This window comes from Copidosoma floridanum, unplaced genomic scaffold, assembly GCF_036245765.1.
Source record: "Copidosoma floridanum isolate Cflo_tuat_1 unplaced genomic scaffold, Cflo_Japanese_pri ptg000007l, whole genome shotgun sequence".
Classification (NCBI taxonomy): Eukaryota; Metazoa; Arthropoda; class Insecta; order Hymenoptera; family Encyrtidae; genus Copidosoma; species Copidosoma floridanum.
Window position 1 is genome coordinate 4048912 of NW_028321884.1, and position 12315 is coordinate 4061226.

A 12315-nucleotide genomic window follows, 5' to 3' on the forward strand; every position below is an offset into this window, starting at 1 on the left:
ACTCGCTCACACACAGTTTCCTTTATAATGCGCGCACGGCTCTGTGGTTACATATACACACTATAATATGTTACGTACGTGTAATAGTTGTAAATATCCGACGTACCTAACGCTCTCCGTCAAAGTCAAGAATGTATATTTATATATATGCATTTTATACACATATATACATCCCCTTTCGCCTCGCCGTATAACCGTACCGTACGGTTATTTATGTACACACACACACACACACACACACACGAAAGTGGAAAATATATATTAACGAGCATCTAATCTGGTATGTGCGCCGCGTGTGCCATTATAGGATGCTGCTGCGCTTCATGCCCTTCATGCTCAATCACATGCATCGCGGGTTATATGTACGTTAAGATGTATATTTATGTGCGCATGCATCCGTGGCGTGCATCAGTGCGGATATATAGCTGCCGCCTACGCCGAGCCGATCGATTTTATTTCTTTCTCTCTCTATCATCTCTCTATCTCTCTTTTTGCGTGTACATGTGTATAATGTACCTTTTATGCTCAAGGTTGTACTCTTTTTTTTTTTTTTTTTTTTTTTCTATTTCATCGCGTTATAAAAGTTGACTCGGGCTCATACGGTTTACCGTCTCACTTACTGGAATGCTCCTCTGGTATGTTATTTTTCTTTTTTTCTTTTCATGAGCGAGACACACAAAATGATGAAAATTTAATCACAAATGATGTACGATTGTCACGACAGATGATTGAAAAACCGGCGAAACGAAACAGAGATACAGGTATGTAATATATGACAGAGAAAAAGACACACAACGATCACCGCGATCTCGGGCCTAAAAAAAGATTACGTGTATACTTTCCTTCAGCGCCGGTGTAGATAGCAGTAGTCGAACGGTCATCGTCACAGTCTCTGATATATATATATATATTTACGTTGTTAGGGTAACTTTTTTTGTTCTACTGACTACTGTATGGTAAAAAAAAAAAAATGCACGTGTACATACGAAAATAAATGAGTGTTGGTTTCATGGGATGTTAAATATACAAAAGCAATAGATGATGATGATGATTGCACAGACGCGATGTGGTCGAGTATTATGAGATGCACAGTTGGGAGACAGAGGTAGTAATATTGTGGACTCACCGACTTCGTCGGGCTGGTAGTTCTTGATGACGTCGGCGAGCTCCATGTTACCAGCGATCACGGCGACCTGGTAAGGCGTTTGGTTGGCGTAGTTGAGGGCGTCCTTTTGGGCGCCGCGGAACAACAATTGCCGTATGCACGAGGAGTCGGTGTTGTTGACGGCGCACACGTGGAGCGGCGTGTTGCCCGACGCGTTGCGGGCGTTCATGTCAGCGCCGTAGAACAGCAGGTGGTCCAGGTGCTGGACCAGATTGTTGCGGCAGGCCTGCGTGGTATCGGTCATTTAACAACATGCCCAGACCAGATAGATGCGCGTTTATACGTGTATTATGCGTACACCGTGTGCATAAGTTGCCCCCCTTTTTTTCTTTTTTCTTTTTTTTTTTTTTTTTTTTTGGTCAAGTTTGAGGCGTGGCACGTCTGATTGATTTTTTTTTTTTTTTTTTTTCGGCGCGGTCGATGCATATTTATGAGAACATCAGCTTGGGACTGTTGGGCACGCGGAAGTGATGCAAGTAATACTTGTATTGATCGAAGAGTGGCTTGTTCTTTTCTTATGCTTATACTATATTCTCGATGGGGGTGTGTTTGTAGTGTCCCCGAATCATTGAAAATTCAGACGCGGTATATTTCACGCCAACTTGAGTATATGATTGTTTTTTTATTAACTCGTAAACACCTTAGAAGGCAATTTTTCTTTTTTTTTTTTTTTTTTTTTCCTAATTAAAGTATATCATTTCTGCTGATGAAGAATTTTCAGTCATCACTACTAGCAATACATAAAAATCAGTTTCAGTACTTTGGATATATATATATATGAGCGCGCGGGTGCTCCGTCGATTTTTCATATGTGCTTTTTCACCACGCAATGCTCCTCGAGGAGGGTTTAGGCGACCTTCTCGCAGCAAAAATTGTCTAATTTCCCCCTACCCCCCTCCCAGTAATGGGAGGCCTCCCATCCCTTTCCTTGTCCCTTTCCCAAGTGCTAAGTGCCCTTAGTAGCCCCTTATTAAAGGAGCCGGACGTAGAGCACTATAATATACAAAAAATATATATATATATATTTTTTTTTCCTAAAATTGTTTTTTTACTCTAATTTCAAAGCAAAATTTTTGCTGGATAAAATTTTATTGAAATATTGTTACTTTTTGAGAAAAAATTGAAAAAGTATTAGTGCCCAAATTTGACAATGAAAATCAAGACATCATTGTACTTTGAGCGGTAATTTATGCGTACACTACAACGACCCCGAGCTCATTTGTTTAACTAATGATACCTATACATAACTTTGATAACATGTAAATTACCAAAACGAAGATGAATCGTTTATAGTTTGAGGTAAAATCGACACGATGAGAATGTAATGTACAGTGAAAATTCACGTAAACGATCATCCGTAAAAATATATATGCAAGTATACCTGATGGACCTCCTGCCAGCCCTGTAGATCCTGGGCGCCGATGGTCGCGTGGTCGTGCAGGAGGCTCTCGCAGAGCATTGGGTCTGTCTTGTATATGACGCTGTAGTAGAGTGGCGTCAGGCCCTTGGTGTCTTTGTAGTTTGGACTGGCCCCGAGCTCCAGGAGGGTCTTCGCGGCCTCGAGGTTGTTCCGCTCGACCGCCCGGTGCATCGCCGTCAGGCCCTCCTTCGTCCTGTAGTCCAGCAAGGCGCCCCCGTTCACCAGCGCTATTATCACCTTCGAGGGCTTCTTGAGCGTCGTGGCCAGCGTCAACGGTGTCTCTGCCCCATGTTGGTTCGCGAACAAAAGAACCATTGTGTCAATATATTATACGTATACCTATACACGCGATGCTATTACCACGAGTACCTTACATACATGTACAGTCTATCCCAGAACGGCGGGGCGCAAAAATTCGCAACAACCGTAATACACGAGCACCGAACGCGATACGAGTGCTGATTAGAAAAAAAAAAAAAAAAAAAAGAAAAAAAATCTATAGAAGAGGAAGCTTCGAGGGCGAGTAGCGTGTAGTAGGTATAAGTACGTATGGGTGCTCCCTTCGAAATTCCGATGGGGCGAGCGCGATACGTGCCTTCCATCAGGGCGAGCGAGCGACCTTGGGGCAGCGGTACACGAGGCCTCCTCTTCCTCGCGCTTATCTATCCGCCGCTCCGCTCTACGTATATACGCAAGGACGAGTTTCCGCGACCGTTGTATACATATATATATATATATATATACACGTGTACATGACCAGGAAGCTGGTGCCTATGGAAAAATAGGCGCGCGACGCCCGAGTAACGGTAAGGGTTGTGTGTGCTTGTATGTACACACAGAAGCTGGGATATAAGAGAGGGAGCACGCACACGCCCACGTTCGAGGAGAGTTTTTTTTTTCCCCCCCCCCCGAGTTTTCGTAAAATCGACAAAACGATGCCTCACCTCCGGTGTCCTGGCAATGGAAGTTCGGGTCGAGGCCCTTGCCGCACATCTTGGCGATCTTCTCGACCTGGCTGTTGGCCACGTAGTCGAGCAGCCTCCGCAGATTCGTCCTCGTGTGCAACGCCTTCAGCTGCTTCTCGTCCAAGTGCAGCATCTTGTAGACCCGCCTTTTGTACTTGAGCTGCTCGAGCGGAAACAAAAAAAAAAAAAAAGGCTAAAGTTTACCCTGGCTCCTTGTGTGTATGTATTTTTGCGACCCACTGCCAATGTGCTCGCGAGCCTCGTAAAAATGGCGTATATGTACACGCATCGCACAAACGTTGACCGTAAACGGCTCGAAAGCGTCTAGCGGGTTGCGATACCCTTTTTTTTTTTTTTCTTCAACGAAAGAAGAGACCGCGAAATGTGGCTTTTTTTTTGCACCGCAGCATCAGGACAGAGGAGTAAAAAGCTCAGCATCCATCGACTTAACGATTTCTGCGGGGACGCTTGACAGCCTTTTTTATGATACAGAGTACAACGTGCCATTTGTATGAGTTTGTTTTTTTTTGTTTTTTTGTTCACATACGGGATACTTTTCACAATGGGAATAAAAGAAGCTCGAGGAAATGTACTGCGGGTAGTTGATTTGAAAGCCTGCGATTATCCGGTATTTACGTCCCTACCGTTTCGAGCGTTTTACGATTTTTCGAAATTAAACTGCGCGTAATTACGGTAAGAAAAACAAAACAAGAGTGCGTATGGAAAGCAGAGCGCGTATTATATTACTACGGGGTTGCGTGAGGCACACTTTGTGCTCGCTTTGGATTACCTAAACGCATGTACCTGCGATATTCTCGCCACGGAGGGAAAAAATCTCGAGCTAGCCGACCGATTAAATTTTACGCCCGAGAAATTGCACACTTTCACTTGTATAAATATTTCCCCCCCCTTTTTTTTTCTCCGGCGCGAAAAATTGTGCATGTGACCAGTAGTCGGGAAGATGTTTGGCAACTTTTACGCAATCTTCCGACGCGGGATGCAAGTATGAATAGAACTTTCTTAACATGTTTTTAATTTATGTATTTTGTACATTATGCAGTAGCCATGTACATTTATGGGTATAAAAATGAAATACGGCGCGAGAGTACGGAAGTAAAAACTGAATCCCTTTCATCGCCAGCGGTAACACACATCACTCGTCCGTCAAAGCTCAAACAGGCCCTCCTGGCGTCGATATGTGCCATCTTTTGTAATGCATCGACAAGCCATAAAAAAAACACGGCAGTAACTACACCCCGACAATGACAATGGAGTAAAAGGGAGGGAGGGATGTCAGCCACGTGCGCGCGTGCTATTATTATGTCCAATATTATCAATATCGTCGATGCTGGTGTGCCTAAATGTATATCCCTATATTGGCCGTTCAGTCGAACAGTTGTGCATAGAGGAGCGATGCTATCACGCTGATTTGAACGAGCACGCGTACCTACAGATATACGTATATGTAAGTGCGGGTAATGAGTAAGTGCGCGACTCGCGGCTGCTGTATAATATACATCAACGCTGATCTTGCACGCACTGCGTCGCTTTTATACTCAATATTTTTCCTCCTTTTGCCGATGTTGGACGTTCCGCGCGCAAGTGTGCACTAATTTAAAGATAGTTTTGTAGCAGCGAAGGGGCGAGGGAGACTTTTCAAGGGACATTGGAAAAAGTGATTCAGGAAACTGTCGTCTCGATCAGCTGCCAATAACATAGTATACTCGTGTATTCATCTCCCTCTAATAGGGGAGTATTACGAAACGCTGTAATTTTCATTTGATTTGAGGACGGAAGACGGAAAGTTGTACTTATCGAATTAATAACCATATGATAATGCTCAGGAGCCAGTAGCGCGGCGTATGTCGTTAAACCGTAAAAGCTGTGATTTCCGTGAAACATTGTCCTCGAGTGAGCCGGTGGCAACAATTTCCGTCCTGCGATCGAAACTCACGCGGAAGGGACAAGAGCACCCATCACCAGTCCCCCTCACCCCCGTGTTGTGTAAGTATAATACACGATGCACGTTATACTCCCGAGCATCTCGGAAGTGAGGGAGAGCCAAGTGGCGGAAAAAAGGAGCCACGTCCACGTCGTCGTCGTCGAGCATTACACGGGCTCGTTACGCGGCTTTGAAACCGTATAGCAGAGCCTGTATATATACGCGGTACAACAGTATATATACGGCTCGGGACCGTTATTGCAGTGGCGAAACACGCCTCGGATAACACCGCACGGATGCCGATGGACCGCGAGAGGGAGAGGCGCGTTTGCTACAGTTCTCCGGCCCATTATATTAGCCGCCGATACCACTCGATTCTCTCACCCCACCCCACCCTTGCTTCTCTTTTGTTGTGTACGGTTATACCCTCATTCCCTCCTCCGATCGGAGTACCATTTTTTTTTTTTTTTTTTTCTTTTCTTTTTTCCAGTTTTAACTTTGACTTTGAGATCCGTCCGTGTTAATAAATGAGCACGCAGCGACGCTTTTTGCGCGATTTATTTATCTTAGCGGCCCCTCGGCGAGTAAACTCCATAGATCCTCGTAATAACCCTATTACTTTTTCATAGCCAAAGAAGAAGAAGAAGACGAAGAAGCGTGTGTATATAAATCGACGCGCTCTTTCCTCCTATTTCCTCTTTGCGAGCTAGGGTATATCCCTCGCGAGAGAAAAAAAAAGCTAGTCCGCGTAACGAGGCACGGCACCGGAGAGAGAGAGAGAGAGAGAAGGGAAAAAAGGCCTGGAGCGAGTTGATCGTGTGCGACGTTAAAATGACAGCCGCCGGTGTCTTGGTCGTGCCCATCTACCAGTAGAGGAGGAGTCGCGCGGAGAATAAGGAAATCAATTTGACGCGATGATACTTGTGTGTGTGTGTACTCGGTGATGCCCGCGCCACGCCTGAGCTCGTTCAAATATACAGAGGGAATTTGCAGGGGCTGTTTCGATGCGTGCGAGAGCTGAGATTTTACATTTTTTTTTTTTTTCAGTAAAAGTGTGATTATTATGGTGAAACTACGGGGATTCCAACAGTATAGATGATGGTGTACACCAGCCAAGTATCGCCGTACGCGTCCGACCGTACTCGACCCTCATCTACTTTAGCACATATTACGTTGAGGACGTTGTTATTCAATAACCCTTTTTCAAACCATGCCTATATTTTACGTATATACGGTTTTATGAACACAGTAAGGGTTAAAGTTATAATTACCATGTGTGGTGTCACTCTCTCGCGTGACAATCATACCAACGAAAAATAAGTACGACAACCAAGGTAAAATATAACGATGACTTTCTGTAACGGGTAATAATTTTTATTAACGTGTGCCCCTTGCCATTATCAGTTGGATTCCTTTTATTACTCCCGTACTCCGCGTACCCATACTATGCACACACCGCGAGAGGGATCCCCTGCGATCCCTGCTGAGGCGGAAGATGACGGAAGTGGCTTCGATTACGCAAGAAAACCGCGCGAACCGCATCTAGAACTCGTTAGGCCGCGCGCGAGCCCCCCCCCCTCTCTCTTCCTTCTGCCAACACAGCATCGACAGACGAGGACGGAGCAAAGATAGAGAGAGAGAGGAGCAATTGAGAATATAATAGAGGTGCATGGGAATCGACGCTCAGGTGCTGTCTCTCTCTCTCTCTCTTTGCTCCGCTAGATGTGTGCGATAATCACGGGACGCACCGTTGCAAATATATATCTCATGTGCATGCGCGTGTGTCTGCGGAGGATCATCACTTATGCCGATGGTAATAAATATATATAATACTCGGGAGAAGAACAAAAGTATACATGTGCGCGGAGAACGGTTCTTTTGCTTTTTCATCCCAAGGATTTATACAATTTGACTGTCGCGCGCATAGCGACGAGTAATAAATTAAGATTTTCCTCTTTGACGCGTGTTAATTTTTACCATATACCGGAGGGCGTTGAAATTTGCAACCAGAAAAAAGAAAAATATATAGTCTCCAAAGACCTCGGCTTCTTTGGCCTCTGGTGACACCACTAGCTCGAGCTAAGGGGTGGCTTTTTTCGGGGTAGCAACCGTTTATGCGCGTTCGTGTATACGTTGCCTCGTTACGTACTCTCCTTGACCTCGGTCTGGTGCATACGAGCCAGCACTCCCTGTCATATACTTATTAAGAGCGCACCCCTTCCCTTGCAGTGTATGTACACAGACATCACAAGTGGACGCGGCTGGGCTGCTGCTGCCAAACGAGCCACTGGCGCGACGGCACGTCAATTCACGGGACACGGCCTTTTGAAGGTATTCTAAAATCCGGAGGGGGAAAGTTGGACGCACGTGTGGATTATTCCTCCCCCCTACCCTTGTTTTTTTTATCGCTAAGGGGGCGCTTTCGATATCACCGGATCGTTGCTGAAAAATACTAGTTCTGCAAAGCAGGCGAGACATTTTTGAATTACGTTTTAGGGTCGAGCTGTGAATCCCAGCTTGTATGTGCACGTTATGGAACGGGAGAGCACAATTAGATCGATGGAAGGGTACGTAAATCTGAACCAATAGTATATATTATACACATGGGTACTCACCTCGAGGTAGCCGACGCGTCCGTTGAAGGGGTAATCCCCGAGCCGGCGCTCCTCGTCCAAGAATTTTCCAGCCTTGCCGTTTACCGGTGGATAGAAGAGCCCGTAATTGAAACTCTCCTTCAACTCCTGCAAAGCCACCGGAATCAGAGAATTAAACCACGGCCAAGAAAGTTTGGGTATTTGGAACAAATGCAGGCGATAATGCTTCTGCCATCTACTACGACTACTTTGGACTTGCTGAAAAATCCTTTCTTTTTTCTTTTCATTCGTGCGACAATGGATTTTTTTTTTTTTTTTGGAGACTTGCGGGCATTTTATATTCATTGGCGATGCACAAAAAATTACGGGGATGACAGTATTCAATACAGACGTTTCGTGTTTGGATTTTCCATCAGCTCTGGATACGTTTGATCTTCATATCATGACGTGATCAAAAGACCGACGGAAAATCACACTACGTATCGTAATTCTTAAAAGTAGAGGTTCCACACGAGCTACATCTAATGCAGAGATAAATATTTTCATACCTACAACAGAATAAACAAGCATATCATGCAGGAGAGGCTATACCAAAACTTACACTCGGGTATAAGAGCCTTGATTTTCAGTACACCACCACAAGGTAGACATTGTAGTTGAACCACCAAAAAAAAAAAGAAATTGTGTAAAAACAACACTGTCCATGACCTTAGCCCAAGAGTCACCGGTGAGCAAACGAGTCCGCGGTCAATTTGCCGCTAACCAGGGGGACAGGAAGGGGGGAAGCGACCGATCCCGATCAACTGGACTATTACCCCAACCGTAGCAAACCAACTGGTTTCAATTTCGGGCGCCGGGGTTTTCTATTTCCAAGTCGCGCATAATTGAGCGGCTTCGGGCACGATCGATCCGTGCACGCGGGAGAGCGAATTTCAAGCGGAGAAAGTAGGTGTACCTCCACTGTGAAATGATGCATTATTCAGGGGGGAATTGTTTTTTTTCTTTTTTTTTTCAGAAAAGGCAAAAGTTTGTTGGGAATCCTATAGAATTAAACGCCAAACACTTTGCGGGAAAATTGATACACACCTGGCAACCCGCGCCTATCATTTCCCCAAGGTGTTACCATTTCCCTAATTTTTCCCAAACGCTCTTTCGTATATTATATAAAAGTGTATAAACGACGCGAGTAGTATCATCATACCTTGCACGTAACCCATCACCGAGCAACAACATCGGGAGCGGCTAAAAAGCTCTCCCGCACGTGAACTCGCAATTTCACTTTATGACGCCTCGACGCCCCACCATCTTGGTCCCATTTCCGTACCTCCACGCCTACGCGCACCCCCTCCTCTACGGTATGGAGCCCAGGTCCCTTGAACGGGGCCTTCATTTTATTTTATACACACCGCACATAACACGCTCGGCCCTTTAATCTGCTATACGCTTGTGTTTATAGGTGTATGTATACATACATACCACGTGTAGTGCGTATACGAGTCTCATTTGTATGGCCATTGTTGCCCCGGCGCACTTCTTCTTCGTAGTTTCCAGCAAACGCTGATTATTGGTCTCACTTGAGCTTATGGCTTTTGGTTAAACTGCGCTTCCATTCCTTTTTTTTTTTTTTTTTTTTCTTCCTTCCCCCCTCATAAGACAGAAAAGCACGAGAGAGAGAGAAAGAGAGATTCCATATACACACACACATATATATATATATATGTACGCCCATGTATTTTGTTTTGGACGGAAATGGGTAGTTTGAAACCGCTGCAGCGGAATCGTTTACGGGCGCGCTCGTAAAAGTTGCTTAGCGTCGCCGTTGCGGGAGAGATTTTTCGAAAATTGAGGTGAAAATTCTCCCCTTCATCATCGGATTATTATCCATCATTTGCAAGCACGACGACAAAGACGGACGACGATTCGGACCACCTGAAAATTACCGCGAAACATTTTGCAGGTAATAACAGTAAAGCGAAGATTACCTATTTTTTTCATTTATTTTCTCTCTTTCGAGGAGCTCGTACTGCACGCGAGATTAGACCCTTTTTTTTTTTTTTTTTTTTGCCACACACCAGACAGCCACGGTACACACATGTCTGGCCTCTCGGGTGTATTTACACGGGGAAGAGACCGATGAATAGTGGAGCAGTTCCTAATGACCGCCCAAGGCCGCGGCGTGTACACGCGTACAAGCTGTCTGTGCACACAAGAGCGAGAGGAAAAAGTTTCGAGCGTGTGTTTTTCCCGCAGGTGCTACCGTCTCTTTTTTTTGCTCCGACGAAATTTACCATTCGCCAAAACACGCGTTACGAAATAAACGCACTGGATGTTTACGGCCGGATAAAATTTTATTGTGAACCCCCTGGAAAAAAAAGGTGAAAGGAGTGAGGGGATTCCTCGATGAGTCCCTGAGGAAAACATCGACGGCCGTAATAATGGTCACTCTCTCTCTCCATCAGACTTCTTTTTCGGCGAAGTTTCGTTGACCACGTAAGGCTCGTTTGGTATGTATATATACCAAAGTCAAAAGCTACGCGAGACGAACAAAGCACGTATAAGAAAGACACGCAAAAAAGGGCCTTCCAAAGCCTACGTTCGACGAGGGAAAGGAGATTTTCGAAACCTTCGACCAAAAAAAGGAATTAATGCAAAACTGCCTGGAAATTGCTACCGCCCGATGCGAAATTAATCGGTATGTAGTTTTAAATTTATGTTGAAAGGCTCAATGCTATATAAGCGGAGTGGGACAAAGGGGTCGATTAAAATTCCCATTGTTTTTCGGTTGGGAAGCATCGAGGACGTTTTTTGTCGCGCAATTTTCCATTGGCTCGCATTATGTATACGTACCTACATCCCTATTAAGCGTCAAGGTGGCGACCCTATTCAATCACTTTATTTCACGTGGTAACAATTTTCCAAGGTTTACGCTTTAATTTACGCAACCTCTGGTGCACTGAAAATGGGTGACGTGGAAAAAATTTGGCAAACAATGCCTCGGTAAAAAGTAGATTGACCGTGCACGTGAATGTAATTTAACGGCGGAAAATTTCGCAGCCAAGAAAGGGGCTAGGTTTTCTTGAATCTCTGCCAAGTATCTTTGTTCAATTGTGCAAACACAATCGCTCCGCACCACTGGTAGGGAGACAGGGAATGCGCTAAATTTTTTTCACCCCCGGAAAATTTTTCCCAGGTACAAGTTTGTCGAACGAAACGAGGTTAAGTGTTATTAAAAAAAAAAAAAAAAAAAAAAAAAAAAAAGACAATCGGAGAAAAATAAAAGAGCTTAGTGCTTTTAAAATGTCGTTGTTAAGCGTAGAAAAGCAACCTTTCGCGGTGATTAGCCCGGTAGTTGTGCTAAAGGGAGAAAAAAAAAGTTAACCTCAGAAGTTGATTAGTTCTCTGTGCTCTTTTTTCGAGCAAGTGTTGATTGTGCACATGAAAAAAAAAAGGGACGAAAATGACAAAAGTGGCTTTCGATGCTCGTGGACACATCCAAGCTGACAGGTCTAGAGCGAAGGACGAGAAAGTAAGGGAAGGAATTACATGGGGAAGATATTGACATTGGATGTGACGCTGGACAAAGAACTAATATAGAGTGGAAAAAGTTACGGGAAAGTCGCAAACAACGACTAGGAGCTCAAGTGCTGAGGAAGTACCCAAATACTTGAAGGCTGCGTTTTTGTCCCTCGAGATCATCACAATAGAAAGTATGACTTCACGTAGAAATTTTTATGCACGTAAGTATCGTCGAAAAAAAAAAAACACAATTTGCGTTACAAACTCCCCCCTCGTCTGTTCGCAATGAGGTTACAATACTCCCTGATTGTTTCGTATCGCGGATAAACTGCATACCTGAGCCAAACGTCATAAATATAATACACGAAATACCAGCGCCAATAAAGGGCAAATCCTCGTAGTTAACGAAAATGAATTGAATTTCTCGCGAAAAGCTTATCCGGGCTCTCGCAGGAGATTGGCATTCACGAAAATCCCAAATTGACCGACCAAAGCCAACATAGTGCCAACAAACACACGCACGGGGTAGAAAGAGATAAATGTTTTCTATACACAAATTGTTATTCCTGCTATATTATACCTTGCAGCGCCCGCGGTGATCGCCCCCCTCATTTGCATCTCATTAATATTTCAACGCGCGCAGCCGAAGCGCGTGGCGAATTTGTGCGCGTCTCTAAACATTTTTCAATCCACCGTATTACACGCGTTACTAC

At 44.7% G+C, this 12315-nt stretch overlaps 1 protein-coding gene across 8 annotated transcripts in view; it reads right to left on the bottom strand.

Moving 5' to 3' along the window:
- Prosap (SH3 and multiple ankyrin repeat domains prosap) overlaps window positions 1-12315 on the bottom strand; it is a 170643-nt gene that overhangs the window by 12553 nt on the left and 145775 nt on the right. For all 8 annotated transcript variants that reach the window (XM_089589053.1, XM_089589048.1, XM_089589052.1 and 5 more), the window contains 4 exons: window positions 8108-8233; window positions 3530-3710; window positions 2547-2866; window positions 1127-1391 (listed from right to left, as the gene is read on the bottom strand). In XM_089589053.1, the coding sequence (XP_089445179.1) occupies window positions 1127-1391; window positions 2547-2866; window positions 3530-3710; window positions 8108-8233 (892 nt within the window). The remainder of the gene's footprint in view (window positions 1-1126; window positions 1392-2546; window positions 2867-3529; window positions 3711-8107; window positions 8234-12315) is intronic.